This window comes from Haemaphysalis longicornis, unplaced genomic scaffold, assembly GCF_048455015.1.
Source record: "Haemaphysalis longicornis isolate Haplotype H1 unplaced genomic scaffold, Haemaphysalis longicornis Haplotype H1 scaffold_7, whole genome shotgun sequence".
NCBI lineage: Eukaryota > Metazoa > Arthropoda > Arachnida > Ixodida > Ixodidae > Haemaphysalis > Haemaphysalis longicornis.
The window spans coordinates 51,373,631-51,395,973 of NW_027526422.1; the positions used below are offsets into that span (position 1 = coordinate 51,373,631).

Consider the following 22,343-nt stretch of genomic DNA (forward strand, 5'->3'; position numbering starts at 1 on the left):
AAACTCTTCTTGGGCTGAAAACTGGGCAGCACAACGGGCACGTGTAGGATGCTTACATAGCGCAGCAACGTTGAAACTCTATGGAGTCCCGCCACTTCCGGTTCGAGAGCTTTCCTGGTCGCCGGGGAAAAAAACGCTCATGCATCGCGCATTCAATATACCACAAAGATGAATCCTACTAGGGGCTTCTATGAAAGGAAAGCACTCTGTGACAAATAAACAACACGCACACACGCGCCTGAGAGCCGCCAGCGTACGGGAGGCCAGGCGAGATCTCGAACCCGAAGTGGCGGGAGCAGACGACGTACCCATGAGCCTTTGCGCTTGGGCACGTGACACAACAGAAGGAAAACAACCAGCTGGGCGATCGGAGGGGACAGTCCGGTGCCAAACCCCCCACCATCTGACAACGGTAGGACAGTCCGTCACTGTAAAGTAGTATGGGTGGAGTAGATCCTTCTCGAGATCTTGCAGCCGAGCGGCGAGCTAGAAGGACCGAGCTGCAGCGGAAGCGCCGTGAAAAAACGTGAGTGTGCCGATTTCAAATCAGCTGTCAAACGCCAAGTCATGGCCGGACGTGCTCGGCATTGCATTCGGGATAGACGTGCTCATGAGACATCCGAAGAACACGCAGCTCGGGATCTTGCAGCCGAACGGCGAGCCAGAAGGGCCGAGCTGCAGCGAAGGCGCCGTCTAAGAGAACGCGAGTCTACCGATCCCGAATTAGTTGCCAAGCGCCAAGCCCTGGCCGAACGTGCCCGGCAGTACATCCGGGACAGACGTGCCCAGGAGACCCCCGAAGAGCACGCAGCTCGACTAGCGGCGAGACGTGCTGTCCGTCCTGCCCAGTACCGTGCCCAAGTCAACGCGGAGACGGCGGAGCAACGAGCGCGGCGTTTGGAGGCGGCCCGAATGGCGAAGCGTGACAGTCGTCGTCGTCGAGCTCAACAAAAGGCCCTGCAGCGCGAACCTGCGGCCATGATCTTCAATGGGAAAGTTACCAACGAGCCCTTCGGCTACGCTGGCGCCGTGTGCGCCCACCCCGGCCCCGACGTTAGTAGTAACTTATGGTTCACAACACGTGCAAGGGCTCTGTCGTATGGACTAAGGTTCCTCCCTACTCTACAGCCTGCGACTACGTTTACCCGCATATGCCTATCCATTCCCGCCGAAAAAAAAAAAAAACATTTGGTAGTCCAATTGGACCTGTCCAAAACACATTGCACCATTTGGAACCAGTTGGATCAATGGTGTTTTGGTCAGGTCAGATTGGATTTACGATGTTTTTTTTTTTTTTTTTTCGGCTGGTTTCGCCCCCATTGAATCGGGCTGCTGGGCGTGTAATTTCCCTGCGGATCCTCTTCGAAAGGCCATTCCGTGGGGTGTCGTCAGCTTCCGTTGGAGAAAGCATCGTACGAGGTTTTTCTGATCAGCTGGTGACGTAAAGAGAGGCCCGTTTTCCAGATGACGTCATCCTCCATGTAGCTGAGAAGCTGAAGCGGGTGAAAATATGCACAGGTGCCTTGCTTGCTAATCAAGTACCGGAGGAGAAGAAACCTCCCGCAGTGCTTCTGTATGTCCGTCGATCATCACACAGTTTGAAGAATGTAGCCGGCCACTGTGGCGTCAAGGGGGCTTTCTCGGCGCCCAACAAGTTCAGCAAAGCTTGTAGAACGATAAAGCTGAAAGAAGCCGTGTGTCTTATCACCAGGAAAGGCTGCTAGGATGAATCACGTCCCTTTTCGTTCCGTGCAAAGCAGGTGTTGTGTACCTATTACCTTTTCCATGTGGTCATGACTAGTTGACGCATTAATAATGGAAGCGTGCTTTACCGGGAGACGCTTACTCGCATGATGCCCAAGATTTTTCAAAGTGTGATTGCGTTTCACAACACAGAGGTAGGCTCAGTGCACAGAGATCAGCTCACAAGAGGAGTCACTGAGACATATAGCGTACGGAAAAGTGGTGAGTGGTGTATTAGCATTCCTCCAATTCATTTTTATGGTACAGCACCTCCAAGCATACACCCTTGACACATTCCTCTTGTACAGTAAAAAATGGTGTTTTGAAAACTTTCTGCGGGAATGTAAAGAAACAATTGTCATGACAGCACTAAAACAGGGAAAAAATACCCCTCCTCAAGGAGTTATCGTCCCATTCAAGTTGTTTGAAAGGATGAGACAACACGCATACTTTTTAGACAATCTTTAACTAAATTTAACGATCTTTAGATACTTTAACTGACAATCTGATAGCCGTAGAATCATGAAAAAGATGCTTTCATCCACAAACAACATAATGTTCAAATTCTGCAGCCAAGAAAAGCCCTACAACAGAGCTTCGCATTATGGCATCCAACGCAACCTCGTCTTTCGGCATTTGTGGAAACATGCTAAGCATGCTCAAAAGCCAGCTGTTAGAGCGTCTCGTGCATGGGTTGGGGCGTATACGCAAAAAAACTGGTGTGCCCCAGGGTGGATTGCTTGCTGCACACTATGTATTGCTAAAATAGACACACTAGGAAAAACTGGTCTCAAATTTGCTTATTCCATCTACATACACAACATTCAGATCAGCGTCATGTTCTGTAGCCCCTTTATCTATGAATAGAAAATTCTGCTGAGACTTTGCGAGTGGGCGAATGAGAATGTACGTAGGGTTAATTCCCATAAAAGCACTTGTCTTTTGTTTTATGGGGCTACCTGAGAAGGAGAACAGCTGGCTCGTGCGTCTGGTAAAGTCATAGAGTCTCATACTTACGTATGGAACTATGGGTGAGGTGGCTCATGCTGTGGTAGCGTGGCCAGAAAATCCCTACCTTTGGCAGCATGTGGGTAGTCAGAAGAGGAAAACTGAAGCCCATAGTTTACAGAGCAGAAAAGGATTTTTAGCCCATGCATGACTTCACAGGCCACTTTCTTTACTTTCCCCAATAATGCCTATGTGCTGAGTTCTACACGCACACTTACGGATACACACACACATGCAGCATTTTTATTGGCTGATTTGTTCTTCGTTTTGCACAGCTTGGCCAGTTCTTCAGGTGCAGAAAGAACTAATGTAATGTTTGTACGTCCCTCGTTTTTTCTCGAGGCAGCAGTTCATGCACAAAGCAGTTATTATGTTTCTTTAGTGGTGGTGTTGACATCAGGGTTTTCGTTGTGCCAGCGCGTATTTCAAACCAAAACCGCCACGATGTCTTCCAACGAACCTGCACGATCTGTTACCTGGCATATCCGCAAATCAATCAATTTTGCCCGGTAGGCACTACGTTTAGCACCAATGCCCTGCGAAAATGAAGTTCGGTCTCCGTCTGGGGAACGGAAATGAAATGCGGGCGCGAAGCCGTCAGAACAAGAATGGCAACAGGAGAGGACAGCGGGTGAACATCGCAGTGCAAGAGATGGAGTGTGCAAGAAATCCAGAACGGATGCGATGGAAATGTGGTGTATGGTTTGCGACGAGTACCCTGCTATTCGGTTAGTACTTTTACTCACATCGTTATGACAACAACACAACACGCGATGCTACCAATGCTGACTCGCCATGCGACCTTCCATTATTCTCTGCGGGGAACTTAGCAGCTCGCCGCATTGGGGTGTGGACAAAATACAAGTTTGTTTTATTCGAAAGATTTTGTGTTTTGTAGTGCCCGCAGTGCTTGTCCTCCAGCAAACAATGCCGTATTCACTGAGAAATTAATTTAGGTTAAAATTTTCATTCTCCCACCAAATCCAATTAAAACGAACTTCTAATGCGTCATTAGACTCTGCAGCCTTGCTTACCGTCAGTCATCCCAGATGGTGCTACCATAATCAGCCGCGGACCGTTATCTGCCGTTGCTTTGTTTTTGACCGTATTTGCATCTGGCTTGTTTTTGTTACGCTAGAAAGTAATCGTTTCGTGAAACATGGGGTAGGCTCAACAAACAGGGTCACGGAAGACAACGTCACTTACACCAATCGGCCAGTGTCGTGTAAGACAACTCCAAAGCTGCGGACTTCTGTGCAGCTTAAAGTGCGCCCTGTACTGACAGCAGTGCACATCGGTGCTTCTATGTTTACGTTACCCCACCATTCTTACTGCTGTAAAATAAATATGCGTTACATTTAAGCGCAAATGGCTCGTTCGGCAAACTTATAAGCCATACGTAATTTGCTTTTGCCAGCCTCAGCCAATCGCACAGTTGGGCACAAATGACATCATAGGTTCTGTTGCAGGAAATGGGCTAGTTGGTTGCATGGCCATTCCCTTTTTTTCTACTTATATAGCTTATTTGAGTGAAGTTTACATTAAAAGTGGTGTCAGTATGATTCTAACGGGGCAATCTTTCCAATGAGCCAAACTTGTGTTTTGTCTGCATGGGCCCTTTAAGAAAGGCTTTGGCGTGTCCGTATTTCTCTATGCTTTAGCTGTAGTTCTAGGGGCTGCTGTTTCATGCCATTTAGACATTTTTCTTGTCGCATGGCTGGCTAGGAATGCAGCGCTGATGCTGCTAACCAAATTTGGGATTTGTGTACTACCTATGTATCCTAAGGGTTGTGTTTGCAGTCCGAAGTGGTAACTCGGTCTTTGTAGGACCGCCCAACGGGACCATGGTGCATCGTTGCGTACCATACTGTAGGTCAGAGTCGACTAGGACTCGAGGCGTTTCCTATCGTCAGTTCCCAAGTGATGCTTAATGGTTCTCGAAGTGGGTGAAAAACATTGGGAGACCGAATTTGGTTGTCAGAGACAAGTCGGCGTCAACTGTCGCTTGTAGCCGGCATTTCCTCCCCAGTGACTACGTGTCCGGATGCCAACGGTATTTGAAGAGTGCCCAAGTTACTTGGTGCCACGCCGCAGAAAGTCTCGCAAGGACCCCGCGCTCACATGGTCTGGCCCCGCTCCAAAACCATGTGCAACTTGTTTCGGAGAAGCTGAATCAAAACAGCTATTTTCTGCAATTGTCTCACTGTGCCAATGCTTGCGTTTTTATAGCTGAAAGGCAGTGGACGTAAGTGCCCAATATGGGGCCGTCTTAAACTTTACTCCCCCTGATTCGCTGTGCAGGTAGCTTTTCGTGCATCGCCCTATGTGATCCACCTTTAGAAATCGGCTCAACGTATACAATACGCTTGTTTAAAGGGGCCACGAAGACAAAATGCAAGTTTGGTACATTCAAAAGATTGCCTCGTTAGAATCATACTGACACCACTTTTAACGTAAACTTTCCTCAAATAAGCTACACAATTAGGAAAAAAAGGAATGGCCATGTGACCCTCTAGCTCATTTCCCGCAACAGAACCTATGATGTCATACCAGCTAGCTCTGCGATTGGTGGAGGACGGCAAACGCAAACGCAAATTAGGCAGACCTTATAAGCTTGCCTAACGAGATATTTGCGCTTAAATTTAGGGCACATTCTTTTTAAAGCAGTAATAACGGTGGGACAAACAGTGGAAGTTACGAAAGTGCACGTAAACATAGAAGTGCCATTGCGTACTGCTGTTGGTGCTGTGCGCACTATGCTTCGTTTAGATGCAGAGCACTGCGGGGCTTTGGGGTTGTCTCAGATGACACTGGACGATTGACGCAAGCGACGGTGTCTTACGTGACCATATTTGTCGAGCGAGCACCATGTTTCACGAAACGATTATTTTCTCCATGAACAAAACAAGCCAGGTTTATATACGGTCACAAACAAACCAAAGGAATAAAACAGCTTGCCGCGGTGTGGTGGCGCCATCTAGGTTGACTAACAGCAAGCAAGTCTCCACTCCACACCAAGTTTAGCTGAAAGACCTGTTCTTATGATGTCATTGCAAACATCGTGTTGAAACACACGTTTTGGTGCGAGAATCAAAATTTTAACTTATATTGATTAATTTCGCAGGGAATGAAGCATTGTTTGCTTTCGGACAAGTGTTTTATTCGAAATCTTTCGAATAAAACAAATTGTTATTTTGTCTTCATGGCCCCTTAAGTTTCTAATTTTTAAGCGTGCGCCAACGAACACTGCATAGTGGCACGTAATGAGTGTGGGACCAGATTGACTGGCATTCGGTGTAGTTTGGCCCACCAAGCAGCAGGAACTGGTTGGCAGGCAGTGCCCTGCATTAACTAAATGCGGCCGTTCTTTAAGGACAATAAGTTTAATTACGCCAATTATCCCAAAAGTATCTTGAAGAGAACGTAATTTGGCATATCATGCCTTTCGTTGACTATTTTGTTGCCTGTTTTGGAGGGTGATTGCAACAGCCCTCCATTTCACCAACTCTATAGTTCCGAACATTAAATGCGCGGTCTAAGAATTTTCGTGGTAGCACTGTCGTAATTCGGCAAACGTGATATCGGTTGATTGCTGCGGTGTACGTGTGGAATATGGATGGGAATATTACTGCATGGCAATACATGCTGCTGAATTCAGTGCCGCCGCTGTGGAAACGTTTAAAAGCTATGGTTGAAACGCAAAGGCGCTTGCACCAGTGTATCGGGCCTGTAACAGCAGCACGTCAATGCGTGCTGTTCTTGTTGTCCTGAGGCAGCGGTGCGCCTCGCAGAGTAAAGACTTATGATGCCTGCTGCCTGTGTCTCCGATACAACAAGCACCAACAATATTTCCTAATGCTGCTCTATCTCAGAAACATTGCTAGTCCATTCATATAAATGTATTTGCGGGCCTGTTTCGTGTGGGTAGGTGTCCACATGCTGTGTTTGAGATATTGTTGATAATCGAATGCAAAAAAAGGTTACTAACACAGCAGTATTTGGTCAAATGGAAGATTGGGCGAGTTGGGACATTTTTTTAAAGAGCTAAAAAAAACATACAAAGTGCTATGCCTGTTCGTGTTCTCCTTTTGTGTGTTGTGTATTTTGCACTGTTTATTAAAGCAGCAGTATTTTTTGGCTTTTATATCAGCCTCCTATATGTAGGCCCAGTTATAAGCCTTATTTGAAGCGGGCTGTAGTGCCTACGTAGAATAATTGGTTTTTATGATGGAGCTACAACTTTAATTGGTGAGTGTAATTATAAACATGTACGGTATTTGTTGTTTAGGTGATGAATGCAAAGAAGAAAGAGCTGTTCACGAGTGCCTGGACCCGTTCCGCCAACTTTCCATTCAAGCCAACGGGCCCAAGATATCTGAAGTTCCAGTACCGGTGGTTGCAGCGATGAAACTAGCTGGTCTACTCAGAAGCTGAGAGCTGGGCCTTCTACAAGTACTGTGTGCTCTTCTCGCCAGTTAGTGTTGACGATACCACGGGTAAACTTGTGCTATTGAAATTTGACAATTGGAAAAAAGCAATTGAGGTTTTTAACGAGCACAAAAACAATAATTTTCACAAAGACAGGGTTCTTGATGCAAACCAATTTGCCAAGACATTGAGGCCAGTATGAGGCAGCAAGTTGCCAAAAACAGAGAAAGGCTGACTCCTGTCATCATGACGGTAGTGCGGTGCCGAAGGCAAGGAATTCCTTTGCGAGGCCATGGAGATGGCGGGAAGATGGATTTACGGAGTGAGCCCGGAGACAACGAACGGAATTTCGAGGCACTGTTAAGATTACGTGAATGCAACGGCAATGAGTTGCTAAAGAAACGTGTAGAAGAATGCAGTGGTAATGCAGCATGCATGAGCTGGAAGACCCAACATGAAATAAAATTAGCATGCAACACCATTATCTTGCGAAAGTTTGTTTCTAAAAACCAACGGTTCGGAGTGCTTTCCTGTAATGGAGGGTGAGACAACAAATATCGGTCGTGTTCAGCAGCTTTCACTGTGTGCTCGCTATGTAGATTTGGAGCAAGAGATAAGAGAATGGTTTCTGCAATTTATTCCTGTTGCTGACATGGCAGGTAGAGGTCTGGCCAATACAATTTTAAGCAGCCTGGGTGACATAGGAGTCGCAATGGAGTACCTCAGAGCTCAAGCTTATGATGGGGCTGCTTCGATGAGTGGGGCTTATAACGACATTCAAGCGCGTATTCAACAACAGTTCCTATGTATGTTCACTGCAGGTCTCACAACGGGAATTTAAGCCTGTCTAGTGCATGCCCCGTACCCCAGATCAGAAACTTCATGGGAACAGTAGCCAAGGTATGCGAGTTTTACCACACTCCGAAACGTCGAGCTGCTTTCAGTGCCCAGATTGAAATCTAGTCCCGATAACTCGTGTGACATGCTTAAAATCACTTTGCCCTACCCAGTGGGTTCAGAGGCATGATGCTCTCCTTGTGTTTATTAAACTTCTCAAACCTGTTCTGCTTACTCTCCAGGACATTGCCGTTAACTGGAATGACCGGAAATCTTCATCAAATGCTCAACTCCTTCTGGGTGTAACACAGAGAAGCGAATTTTTTGTAACTCTTTTTTTTTTTTTTGTGGAGAAGGTTTTTAGCTTGAGCTTCCCATTAAGCAAGTACTTGCAAACTATAAACATCGATCTTTCGCTTGCTGTCCATTTCGCTGAGGATGTTTTAGGAGCAATGAGATGTCTATAGTCCGGAGCTGCCGAAGCATTTCACAAGCTCTTTGAACAAATTATGACAAGTGATGATTTTGGAGGATTGGATATTCAAGTACCAAGGATTGTGGGCAGGCAAACAAAGCGCTCTAATGCGCAGTCCGGAACTACAGAAGAGTACTTCCATTGTTGTATTTTTATGCCATTCATCAATACTTTTGCAGAACAAATCAGTGATTGATTTGTGAAGCAGAAGAGCATACTTGCTAAATTTCAAGTTCTTGTTCCTTTATTGCTAGTCGATTGTCCGAGCCAAGACGACTAGAAGGCAGTGCACCACCTCTGCGAGCATTACAGTAGCGATGTTGGGGACTCCGTCTCTTCAGTTTTTGGAGAGCTGCACCTATGGTGTAAGAAAACCCAACGGCTAGAGAAACCTCCCGAGGGCCCAATTGATGCATGAAGGCATGCCCGTCTTCTGTGTTTTTGGGTGTTCAAAAGCTGCTTCAGATAATGGCAACCCTTCCAGTTACAACTTCTACAAATGAGAGGTCTTTTTCTACATTGAGGCGCTTGAAAACATACCTCCGCAGCACAACAGGTGTACTGAGATTAAATAGATTAATGCTGTTAAACGTCCACAGAAAAGTTGCCACATGTGAGAACGAGATTTTGAATGAATTGGCAGCAAAACTGCAGCGATTAGACTTGAAGTTGTAGTGCGTTTGCAAATTGCAATTGAAATTTGAATGCAAAGATTGCATGATCAGTGTTGCTTTTATGTGATTTGTGGCGTGACAAAGCTTGTAGGCCTCTATTGTTTAAATACAGCGCACAATCTGCACTTGTCCCTGCTATCCCTTTCACGGAAGGCAACCAAAGCCCTTTTCCATTTTTAAAATGACACTGGCTTACATGAATAAGTGCCTGACGAACGAACTATGGTTGTACGCTCCTCTCCGCTTCTATTTCCCTGTTATTCCCCCGCCCTCCCTTTTATCATTTCACCAGTTCAGGGTAGCAGACAGTGCTCCATGCCTCGTTAACTTCCCAGCCTTTCTGTTCACTTCCACCTCCTCCTCATAATTTGTGTGTTGGGTTTGTCTGGAATTGTTAGAAGCATATTAATGTTTTGCGTATATTGTGCCTGTTATCTTTATGTACAATATTTTTTGTTGGTGTGTGTGTGTGTGTGCATGAGAAAGTAACTTTAATAAAAGCTACTTCATTTTATTTTGTTTGGTATAGCCGGCCCCACATTGGAATGTGACCAACCTCTCCGTGAAATAAATGTTTCTTTCTCAACTGTGTGTGGTATTTCTTGATGGTGCATGCACAAAAGTATGTTGTCTGGTTGTTAACAGCTTATTAATGTTTTGTATATATTCTGTCCATTATCTTTATGTGTGTTGTGTGCGGCTGCGTACACGTGGGGAATGAATTTTAGTTTTAGCTGCTTCATTTTACTTATTATGTATACCACATTATAAGACTTCAGTGTTTTTTGCAGTAGCCGCCTCTACAGTGAAAGTGGATGAGCCTCTATTAAATATTTCTCTTTCTCGACCCTGTGTTGCTTCTTATGCATGCAGAAAAGCATATGATGTATGCATTTTTATAGCAAAGTATGTCACCTTTTTATTGAGCCTGTTAAGAACACCACCACAATTTGTAGTCAGAATTTTAGCACCCCCACTTCAGATACAGAAACGGTAGGAAGACATGCAGCATGAACAAATAGATAGTTTGGGCAAAGACAAGAGCGTGGCAATATAGTTTTACCACCTTGTAAATGAAACTTCACTTGCTAGAAATTGAAGCAATGCGCACGCTTCTCTCTATGCAAAACAGGTTGCAACTGAGAAATGAAAAAATAAAAAAATAAAGGAAGGTTCAGATAATTGGTCATTTCTTTTAAAAAACTGCCTGTGTGTGATTTTCTTGAAGTAAATGATACGATAAACTTGATAAAACAGGTCTTCTTTCGCCGCAACGTTCGCATGTATTATGAACTTGTTGTCTGCTACAGCGCAGCCGTTGTATGCGTTCCCTTGCGTACGGAGGCAACACATTCTCCGTTAAAAAAAACAACATAATAAAGCACACAATTATTGTTTATATAGTGAACATATTATTAAGCGTTACTAGCAGCAGAATTTGGTAAATAAACAAAAATTATGCCTCCTGTATGATGACCGTCTGCTTCCTCACAAAATTGACTGCGCATGCATAGTGCTAACAATCGATCATCAGTTCGCTCTATTTCCTTTACCGTCTTCAAAACTGCCGACTGTCATAGGATAACGTAAGAATCAAGCTGATTGATTGATTGTAGGGTTTAACATGCTGTCACAATGCAGGCGATGAGGCGCGCCACAGTGGAGGGCTCCGGATTAATTTTGACCACCTGGGGATCTTTAACGTGCGCTGAAATCTTGTACACAGGCGTTTTTGCTTTTCGCCTCCATCAGAAAAGCGGCCGCCGCGGCCCGGAATCGAACCCGCGACCTCGTGCTCAGCAGCACAACGCCTTAACCACTGAGCCACCGCGGCAGGTTAAGAATCAAGCTTGTTATATAATTCGACCTATATGTAAATAGAACCAAATGCCACTGTTGCGAGTTCTGAGTGCGTACGATAGCTACCTTTGGCAAACTAGCTAGAGTGGGCAGCTTGACATGTAACTTTACAGCCCTGTTCACACCTAGATCAACTTGCTAATGCGATAGAGGGGAATCAAAAACTTCGCTGTGCATTTGTATGAAATTGCAAAAAGTTCCATCTGCATCTCTCCGCCGTTGTTTTATATTTCAGATGATTACTTTTACTAAAGTAAACTAGAAGTTTTTAGTTTTGCAGTGCCATATCTGGTTGTTTTTCTATTGGTATTATGGTGAACTTAAACTTTAAGTTTGATGAAGAACTAATGGAAAGCAATGGTCAGGCATATGGTTTGCCAAAAAACGACGTTCTCGTATTAAATTAAATCCTGATCTACTGATACGTAGTGTCACCTTCATTCGTAAGCGACTTACATGAATTAAGCTTTGTGACACTGTGATAAGCTGTGTATTAAAATTGTTACATAGGCTAATGGCAATATAAAATAGTCCTTTGTTTTTTTAGTAATATGTCGCTCACCTCTGAAGACTTTGCTCATATTGCCCGCCTAACATAACTATTTGCTTATTTATTTATTGTACCTACAAATAGAGGGTTATGAGTCAAGTAATGCAGCCGAACTCGTGCATGCTGTAAGCGGGAAACAATCTGAGAGAACAGAAAACACCATCGTCATGAAAAAAATAACGAAGAAGAGGCCGAACTCGGAATCCTACGAGGTAATATAATTCTGTGCATTGGAAAACATGCTCACACTCTATGTGGATGTTTCCGATGACCTGGTTAATTGGTCAGTAGGCATACTGCAATACATAGAATATGACACACATGGGAAGCCGCAATACATATGGGTGCGGTACACTGAGTTTGGCTCCAAACTAGCAAAATCCCAGCAGTTACACTAGCTCAGCAGAATCGTTCAGCAGATCTGGATACCGATTGAAAGGCGCACGTTCTCGTGCATTGTCAATAAGAAGACGAAGATACCGGTGGGGAGATGCCAGCTGCCTGTTGTGCAGGCAAGTGCAGTTACCATTCATAAATACCAGGGTGGCACGTACGATAAGGTCATGTACAGTAGTCGACCGTTTTTTCGGACTCCGAAAATTCTGCCTTGCTGGATATTTCAGACTTTTCCGAGGAACCGCCGCTTGTCCCGTAGGAGTAATGACTCTCGGATTTTTCGGACTGCTCTTTTATTCGGACTCTCTTTCGTTCCCCTCCAGGTCAGAAAAATCGGTCGGCTACTGTACTCCTACACTAAGACTGATCCACAAAAGTTGCTATATGTGACCCTGAGTCACGCTACAGACATCAGCAAACTCTACCTCGTGAAACCCAATCAGGACTGAAAGCTAGCCAATGAGTTTCGTCAGTTGCAGTCCCACAAACTCGAAACCATCACAGCCAAGTGCTACGCCATGATTGAACTGCCGCACTACTTGTCAATCTACACACTGAACGTTTGTTCCCTTGCGGCACATGCCAAGGAAGTACATCACGATCATATTCTGTGGCCTGCCTCTGTACTTTGCCCTGCTGAAACCTGGATGAATCCTGAACAGCCTCTCAAAATCGTAAATTACCAGTACTGCTGTGGCGCTTCCAGACACCACAACAGTGTGAGAAAGTGGCCATCTACTGGCATATGGGTCTGTCAGCAATTCCCATCGAAATACGGTACATCTGTTGAACTTGGCGAGCTGTGTGCCGCAAAGTTGGACAGTGGGTTGCTGGTAGTGGTTGTCTACTTGCCTACTGCGCTTACCAAAGACGTAATGCACTTCCTTGCACCTCGCACTAACCGCCCATCAATCTACACCGATGTTAGTGGTTGCGGCTTTAACGTAGGACAAACAGGAATTTCCTACCACTCATGTGCAAGAACATCCCGTTCCTGTCCCTCGTAACGGCTCCCAAGGCTGTCACCACCTCGCGAATTACTTAATACAGCTCCTCCCAGAAACCGAATAATAAACAAAAAAGTTAGCAAAGTAACGTTGGAAATAGTGCAAACGAACCAACTCGATAGTACGCCTTGAATCTTAAAAAAAAAAAATTGTGAAGTAAAAGCATTTCATCACTATAATAGTATAAACTTACCTCACTGGTGAAAAGAAACGTCAAATAATAAGTGTTTTGCTACTCGTAGAGATATTTTGGCTGTAAACAATTCACACTCTAAACAAGCAGCTAGCATTAGTAGACAATTATCTGAATTTCTGCATCTTTTTTTGTTGTTGTTTCCCATATCATCTCCACCTTTCATTTTTCCACAACATGGCTTCCCTCGCAGTATAGGAGAGGATGTTGCCTAGAGAATTATCTTTTCTACAGACGACTGTGGTTGAAGGTCAGTCTTTAAGGTGAACTCCGAAAACTTTTATTTTAAGTTGAGCGGAAACATACAAAAAAAGAAACTGGCAATTAAACCTTCGTCGAGGAGGAAGCTGGCCCACTCTTGTAAAGGAAGGCCACCGCAGACGGGCCCACTAAGAATGGGACACCCATAGGGACACCAAGGGTGCATCAACAAGAAAGTGCTCTCTGTTAGGTTCCCTTCGCCTAGGGTTTTACAACGGCCATTTTTATTACCCGTGTGTCTTCATACGTTCCTATTAAATAAACTCTATCACTTGTTTTCTGATCTAATGCTTAGTTTTATATAGTAACGGAAAAGTTGTGACATTGCTTTTCACAGTAACTAACTGTAACAAAGTTACTTTTTTGTTTTGGCTTAGGTAACTAACTAACACTATTACTTTTTACTGGTAAGTGCCCATGACTACCTGTAACCACACATATATGTCTCTCTGAAATTCTTTGCCTCAACATATTTTACACAGTCAAAACAGCCAAACAGCTGTGCAGAAATTTCGCGTTAGGGAGTATCATAATCGCCATCCATTTTTTTTTTTAATCACAAACTGGTGAGCACTCTTTTGAAATGTGGAAGTCGGTAAGGATAAGCCTCAATATGTGTATGTAACTCTGTGTTTCAGGATAGCGCGATGACTATCACTATCACGACTGGGCCTGCAGAAGAACCTGCAGAATCAGACGAAGAGGTGAGCGCACATTTCCTACGTTAATTGCCCCGTTAAAGCCAAGCATGGTATCCACATCAAGCCGTAACTTTTTTGGAAAAAAGCATTTGGCATAAATTGGAGCCTTGGAAGTGAAACTCTCAGATTCCTTACATTCTTGGAGGTTGTTGAAGTCTTACAATGTTGGTTTGCCTTTTTTGCTGTTTCTGTTGTTGCTGAGCTCTGATGGATCTACATGGGTGCTGACAGAGAGCAATTTTTCCTTATGCGTAATCTTCTGTGTGCTTTCAGTTCACGGAAATACCGGTGACCATTGAAATGGGAATTGGGGCAGAGGTAAGTTTGCCCAGCACCACTCGAGCAAGGTATGCATATACTGCACTTTCGTGGGAATCATTGGCGATTGCCCTAGTTTGCAACTACTTGAGTTGCAGTAGTGGTAGCATTAGTAAGCCCTCATTGCTCCCCAAAAGAAGGAAATCTGGGTTTAACTCTTCCTTAGAAGGAATTAATGATACGGCAGAATGTGATGGTGAGGCTGTTCATCAATGCACATCCTCCTCAGTGCAGCCCTCTAGTTATGCTTGAGAGGGAGAGCGCTTTACAAGTACAGGCGGCAAATGCAACGCAATCAACGTACAGAACAGAGCTGCTGCATTATAAGGGAATGTCTTAGGAGCTGTGTGAAAGGAATGAGGGAGGGAGCTTAGGACAGACATGCAGGCATCTTTTTCACCAAGTATTCATCACCTCTGTTATGAAATATGTTAGCAACAAAGAAGCAGGTAGTAATTTTTTGCGACGGTCTAGTTTTGGTCATCTCGTGATCTGGCTTCCTGGCCAAGGTAGTTCGGCCAGTGAGGTGGCCGTTTCTAGACTTTACCAATGCAGTTTACAGTGTAGCACTTTGCTTTTTAGTGCAAAACGAATTTATGTGTTATACTTACACTAAATAAAAAAGAGATGTTGCAATAATTATTTCACGAAATGGTAGCACTGGCATTGAGCTGCTGGTAGCTGGCTCAGGAAGTGCTGTCCAAATCAGAGCACAGTAAGAGACGAAGCTCTTATTACTCTGCTGCAGTATAACCAGTTGGTGTGTAATGTAACTATTTACTCCTTAGGTGAGGGTGTAATATGCCAGTAGGTTTTATTGTCTATGTGCTGATAAGCTTACACTGATGTTTTCATTTCCCCCTTTTCCTCTTATAGCCCTGCAACCCACCTGTTGCCATTAAGGAAGAGCCCCTGGACATCCCAGTTGCACCAACGGAAGATGCAGGGGAGGTAAGGATCATCTGTGCAGTTGAAAGTTTTTTAACTGTTAACATGAGAGCTCGTGTTGCCCGCTACGTGCAGAGAAATCTAGTAACGGTCTGGCATGCACTCATAGCTTGTACGTTTGGTGTCCAGACTCCCTGATAGTGCTTGATGGTGCGATTGTCAGCTGTGGTGGTTACATCACGATATCTGGAATTGATTGCAGGGGGGGCATGAGTTTATCAGGCACTTTTTGTCAAGAAGTATTTCCCACTGTTCGCTGATTCGATTGAAATGTGGGTTGAGCCCGTTGACCAAAGAACCAAAGTGCACGGCAGGTCGCCTCGTTGGTAGAGGCTGTTTGCTATTTGCTGTTCCAGATGTAAACAAACATCTGGTTGCCGGTTAATGCACTACATCAGCTGACTGACTGCCATGATGGGCTAACCGATTTTTGATGGCATCACACGGTGAGGAAAATCGGTCTCAGAGTGACTGACTGCGATGTCGCAAACGTTGCATGACATCTGCAATTCAAAAGCTGGAGCGCACCTTTAGAGCCTACGTGTGGCTTGCCTTCTCCATTGGAAGAGACAGAGGTGTGCAATGTGTAGGCTGACCAGTGTGGAGGGGATTTATGCAACCCATTTGCTCGGGCAAAAGCATACGTCAGACGATTCTCTGGCAATACGGCCGACCGCGGGCTGGGCCGACAGGAATGTCACCAATTCCGCTTCATGACTGTTTGCACAATCCTCCGGCAAATGCGGTGTCATTCAGTACAAAGGTATTTTAAATGCTTGTAAAAAATTAACAAGGCCATTCACGGCATTATCAATAATGTCCCAGTTGGTGGTACCTACTGCATGTTCAAAATCAAGCTAGCTGAGGTGAAATTTCTGTGCAGTTGGCCTTTAAAGGAGCCATGAAGACAAAATACAAGTTGGGTTTATTAGAAAGACTGCTTAGGCTCGATAACAATGATGCCAATATCATCGCAATCTTTGAACAAATAACGGAGATATTAAAGAAAACGTGTGAAGCCAAGGCGACCCCCTAGCCAACTTCCCGCAACTTTTCTATGACGTCACGGAACCTTGTTTGTGCGATTGGCGGCCGCCTAACTGACCTGTCGCGACGACACATGACTGGACGTCTGTAATGGGGCCTCTAGTTCCATTTGACCGCATCACTTGAATGCTAACGTGCAGTTAACGCACTGAAAATTGTGTTTTATTGTTGGTCCATATGACGTCATTCTTGCTCATAACACGTCACTGTGGCGCAAAATTTGAAAGTTTTTAAATACTTCTTGCTTTTTTTCCGTTAAAAAACATCTTTTGTGGCTCAAATGGAGCTGAGCGAGATACTGAATCCTAGTTCTTTCAAATTAAATGAAGTTGTATTTTCTCTTCATGGCTCCTTTAACGAAGCAAAGCACTTTTTTCTAGGTTACAGTATGTATAACCAAGTTCTATGTAATGCAGGTCTTGCCTTTGTAGATGATGTAATATTGCCAGTCTGTTGTTATTTTTTGTTTTGTTTTGTTGTCTATTTGCAGGGATGCTTGCATTGATATTTGTATTTTCCCCCCTTTTCTTCAAAGCCCTGCAACCCACCAGTTGCCATTAAGGTTGAACCCTTGGACATCCCAGCTGTACCAACGGAAGATGCTGGAGAGGTAAGGATCAGCTGTACGCAGCATGCCTTAAAAGCATAGCTGTATGTGTAGTTCAATTGGTCACATTAATTCAATTGGTCACATAAATTAAAACGTTTTTTGCATAGCATAATACATACGTAGTAAGTCATACATACAGCTATACGTACATTATGTGTAGCTTTGAAATACGGAGCTGTGCTTTTCTTGGTACTATTTTCACTTTGGCTTCTTTTTTTTTTTGAGGCACTTGAAGGACACTGGATAGCCAGAAACCTGTCCTACTTATTTTATCAGATTAAAGCCTAGAATATGGGGTTGGAGAATTGCAAACCTGCCTTATTTTATCAGATTAAAGTATGGAATATGCAAACCATGTCTATTTTTTTCTAATGCTTTATGCAGTTTTTTTTTTCTCAACACACCCGCCGCGGTGACTCAGTGGCTAAGGCGTTCTGCTGCTGAGCACGAGGACGCGGGTTTGATTCCCGGCCATGGCGGCCGCTTTTTTGATGGAGGTGAAAAGCAAAAACGCCCGTGTGTACGAGATTTCAGCGCACGTTGGTCAAAAATAATCCAGAGCCCTCCACTACGGCACACCTCATCGCCTGCGTTGCGTCAGCGTGTTAAACCTTACAATCAATCTTTTATTCTCAACAACAACTGCATTTACAATTGCTGTTTTCCCTTTGTCCACCATGAAAACAGTCTTGAAAGTCTTTAGGGAGCAGTTTGATCGATAGCGAGCAAATTTCACCCGCATAAGCTGTGCGTGAACAAACAAAGTGTATGTGAACTTAACAAGCGAAAATCTGAATATTGAAATGCAGTCGAACCATGTTAATTCAAACTCCGGGGGATAGAAAATCTGTTCAAACTAGCGGGAGTCCCTTTGATTGGTGGTACAGCGCATGCTATCAGTTTTAGAAACGATAAAGTTCACTATTCCATATTCTTGATATGGAATAGTTAGTATATGCACAGCCCTTCTAAGTCCCAATAAAAATAGTGCTATTGTCCAGGTTGAAAACGACGTAGTGAAATTTACACCTCAAGCTTTGCTATGCGCTATGTTTGACATGTCAAAATAATGTTGCCACGGAGCTCTGTTCTAATCCCTAAAAATGACTTTCCTCTTGCACGCGATGTTTGCCTGCAGGCGGATGAAATCCTTGGCATCACCGGGATAGAAGCCTTAGTCCTTGCTTCCAAGTGCCGGGCAAAGCAAGATGCTGTCGAGGCATGCAGGTGGGACACACATACCATTATGTTGCTTGATGTGCGACGTTCGGTGAGGCTATTGTGAGAGGAAGAACGTATCACAGATTGTCTCATGAAAGCAACCAATGTGCCAAGACCAGCTACGTGTGCCTTGCTGCAGTCCACATAAATCTGCCAATTATGGGCTGCGAAGGATCTGGATCCACAGCTGTTCTTCCTAGAAAAGTGAGTGTGATGGGCAGGTTTAGGCAGAGCAAGACAGATCACTATTTTATGCACCAAATTTACACCTGAGCTTTGAGGTGTTCGTGGTTGGTGGAGGGCTGCAAACCAGTCTAAACGCCTTGAGGATCTGTGATGTGAACTGAACTCCTGCACATGTACATTTTGGCATTTTTGTTAAGCACACAGCCTGAAATTGAATTTGGGACATTGTGCACGACTATCGATTTTCAGCAGCTACAAATGAAAAAACCAGTAAGCTGCTATGAGAAGTAGCTTTACACCGCATGCACATACCGTAAAGTTCCGATCGAACACCCACCCCGAAACATTGCCCACCCCCTTTCATGGGTGAAACATTCAATTTACTAAAAGACACCAAAGATCGCCCACCCCCTACAATCGATGGCTTTAGCGCCGATGAGTAAACAAAATAAACGCAAGTCATATGTTGATGTGTTGATGCGGTCACTTATTTGTCCTTCGCGCACTTTAGCCGAAACTTCACCCATCTGGTATTTTTGCTTGATATCTCCGCAGTTTTGGTTGGCGGTGCAGCCACTTTTGTCTAGTTTTTTGCACCTGACCCGAAAGACAGCCCACCCCTATTTTTCACTTAATATCTCTGAAATTTTGGTGGGCGTTTTTTCGGGACCTTACGGTAGTGCTGCCTAGTGCTGCCCATAGGGTCGACTATAGTTGTCAGGTTGTGTGTACACTGCCCTCTGCCTGGGCAATTGGAATGCACACTGGAAAACATAAGATGCTCAGTCGGGAGTCCCATTGCATCTAACTGCAGATCTGTACATTGTCCCAGTGGAAACGATCTGACAGTTATTTATTGCACTGATTGAACCTTGCTATAAAGGGAACAGGTGGGGGGATTGCAGCAGCATCAACTGCTCGGACAAAGCAACCTGATATTAATAAGGCCACATACCTTGACGGCACAGGAAAGCACTAAAGTTCATAATACTTTATGGCTGTATTAGTGTATAAAAAAGAATACTAATACACTTTCTTTTTTTTTTTTTAACTTTCAGCACCTGCCTGCCTTGACACCAGGATGCACCAGAAAGCTCAGTGCAGCTCGTTGCATGAACAGCAGGGCCAGGTGCTATGTGAAAGGCTTGTTAGGGCTGTGAAACAAGAACAGTCTAGGTTTAGGGGAACGTGTCTGTGATAGAGGCTAGGTTGTGGTGCTTGGAACAAAAAGTACTTCCCGTCGTGCATCGAGACGCTCTTCTGGTGGACAGAGGGAAAAGAAGGGCAGTCATACACAACAATCATGAAGAAGTCCGAAATGCTCAAGACGTGTGGCAAAAATGCGTGTGACCTGCTCCCTTCCGCAAGCACTGCCAGTTCCATTTGGGAGAAGGGGATTTCGGTGAGTGTTTTAACATGCTGTGCAGCCGTGGCCACAGCCCTAAGGGCACTTTGAATTTATCTAGTCCCCAGAAAGTGCGAGTCAGTAGCACTTAAAGCGCAGATGTCTGGTGTGGTCACACTGGATCTGTTGTGGTCACACGGGGAGGAGGGGGCTCGCTATCTTCTGAGGTGCATCAAGCAAGGGCAGTTGTGGTTATCACATGAGTGCAAACGGAACACGTGAACTAAAGGGTGCCTTTTTTTTGCGTGTGTGTGTCGAGGTTAGAGGAGAGCAGGGAGCACGTGCTGTGTCAGATGGCTGATTCCATCTTTTTTTTTTGTTTTGTTTTGTTTCTCGCAACCCTAAAACGATGCCCCAGCTGCGCTGGTTTATCATCGGGCCCGCCAAAAACCGCACTATAAACGGTATTGTGCTTCGGCCAACCGCGTTTTAAGTGGTATGCTTATGACTTGAGCTCTACGAAGGCAAGCTGGTGGTCACAAAACCCGCGTTATATCCGGCCCCGCACTATAAACGGTTACGTTGTAAATGGTCTACACTATATTATTTTGGATTGGATTTATGGCAGTATATTTCTACAAGGGACAAGACATTGTGTGTGCATTCCTCTGTAGCAATTCAAGCCACAACCTGACTCGCAAGGTTACCAAAATGCAGAAAAATTTGAACAGCCCTTGCAGGCCAGTCAAACAGGGATGTTTGCATTGCTGAATTTACTGTCTTCAAAGTTAAGCAGTTTGTCTACACCATTTGTTCTCATTTGTATGACTGCTCACTACACACCTCCGTTCATTTGCTATCTGATATGGTGTATACAACCTTCCCTCTGATATATTTTTGTTCTACTTTGTTCCAGATACTGATGGGCTTGCCTGCCAAGCAACTCTGAGACTGGCAATCTCTTGGATTGGGCTGTCTCAAAATGGATTTACCCATAATTAAACTGCGCCACCACCTTGAGCCTCCTGTAAATAGAGTGTGAGCCAAACAAGACGTGCATAAGCTTTCACCAATCTGCCTTATGTAAAGGGCTTTGAAATAATGTAGCCTACTTTTGTACCTACTCTAACGTGTGCCAAATTCGTGTGCACGTTACGCGCGTTCTCAGGTTTGCACTATAAAAGATGCCCACCGTGGTCAACAGTTTCACGTGAACTTCATGCTCAGTAGTGCGACGCCTTTGCTATTGTGTCACCGCAGTGGATTTGCGTATGTGCAGTCAGCAACCTTAGAAGATAAGGATATCACCCTTCCAATGGCCGAGGACGCGGGTTCGATTCCTGGCCACGGCGGCAACTTTTCTGGTGGAGGCAGAAAGCAAAAATGCCTGTGTGTTCGAGATTTCGGCGCACGTTAAAGATCCCCAAGTGGTCAAACTTCCTCTGGAGCCCTCCACTACGGCGCCCCTCATCACCTGTGTTGCGTCCCCGCGTTAAACCCTACAATCAATCAATCCAGCCCTTCCAATGGCATGGCTGTGGTTTATATGCTTGCTTCGGTAATGAAAGCTAAGCTGATTGTTCCATCTAACTGGAGTCAGGCTGGTTTAGCCCCAACTGAACTCTCAATGTAGCAGTGAGAAAATTGGTGCTCCGTGTTTCTGATATTAATACTGCTGATTTCGCAGCACTTGGGCAGACTAAAGGAGTGGCTGCCTTGTATCTTTATTTTATAGAACGTTGTGAGGTACAGAATTATGTACAAAAAATCGATGGTTCAAGGAACTGCAGCACAGGCTGGGAAGTGTGCGCCAGGAAAGGGATACAGCAGCCACCAGAAGAGGCTTCTGAAAAAAAGGCGACAGAGTATGCTCTGGGAAAGGGAAACAGCAGCACCATAGGATGGTTCTGAGAAAGGGCGATGGAGTGTAAAACCTTCTGGACGTGCCTTGTATACACCGCCATGTGGGCTCGGAGCTTCACTTCACCTGGCTATGGGTGACGGCCGTAGTTGCGGGTGGGGAAGGCAAAAAGTACGCCACAATAGCAGAGGCTAGAGCATCTTGAAATACCACCGTAGCAACCATTGTTGGGAGAAAGTGGCTATGGATGAAGCTGTGGCAGCGGCCAAATGAGAGCAACATGAAAGTTTTAACAGTAAGTTAACAGAAGGTCCAGCTAGGCTTTCACCTTCACATTTCTAGAAAGTGGGAAGGATCCCCCATAATTTTTGTGTTGCTGTGTTACAAGGGCCACACGTAGTTGGCGCCACGTCTTAGCTCGGCCTCATAAATTTGCGCTTGTTCTTAGCTCCATCAGACAATCCGGCCATTGGTATTGATCAGTGAGTGTGGGAAATGCCTCGTACGTACTAGTACAATCATTGCCTTGTGACCCTAGATAAAGTTTTATAAGTGGAACTGCTTTTTTTTTAGCTGTTTGCTTGTATTGTGTCTGCTTTCTTTTGATTTCTTTTTTTGGGGGGGGGGGGGGGGGGGGGGGGAAGGGGTCTTTACCCACCCTACGCAAGTTCCCT

General features: G+C 44.9%; 1 protein-coding gene across 5 annotated transcripts; it reads left to right on the plus strand.

Annotated features, from left to right (window-relative positions):
* Window positions 1-365: 365 nt before the first annotated feature.
* Window positions 366-20,910, plus strand: LOC144145601 (uncharacterized). 5 transcript variants are annotated; one of them, XM_077677264.1, is made up of 8 exons: window positions 366-1,053; window positions 14,071-14,136; window positions 14,407-14,480; window positions 15,328-15,402; window positions 16,982-17,056; window positions 18,195-18,283; window positions 19,522-19,865; window positions 20,725-20,910. In XM_077677264.1, the coding sequence occupies exons 1-6, from the start codon at window positions 568-570 to the stop codon at window positions 18,223-18,225; spliced, it is 807 nt and encodes a 268-aa protein (XP_077533390.1). In that variant the 5' UTR covers window positions 366-567; the 3' UTR covers window positions 18,226-18,283; window positions 19,522-19,865; window positions 20,725-20,910. The 5 variants fall into 5 exon arrangements, with proteins under 5 accessions (XP_077533390.1, XP_077533388.1, XP_077533392.1 ...); XM_077677262.1 differs by having other exon boundaries at window positions 14,407-14,451; XM_077677266.1 differs by having other exon boundaries at window positions 366-526; window positions 14,407-14,451.
* Window positions 20,911-22,343: the final 1,433 nt, after the last annotated feature.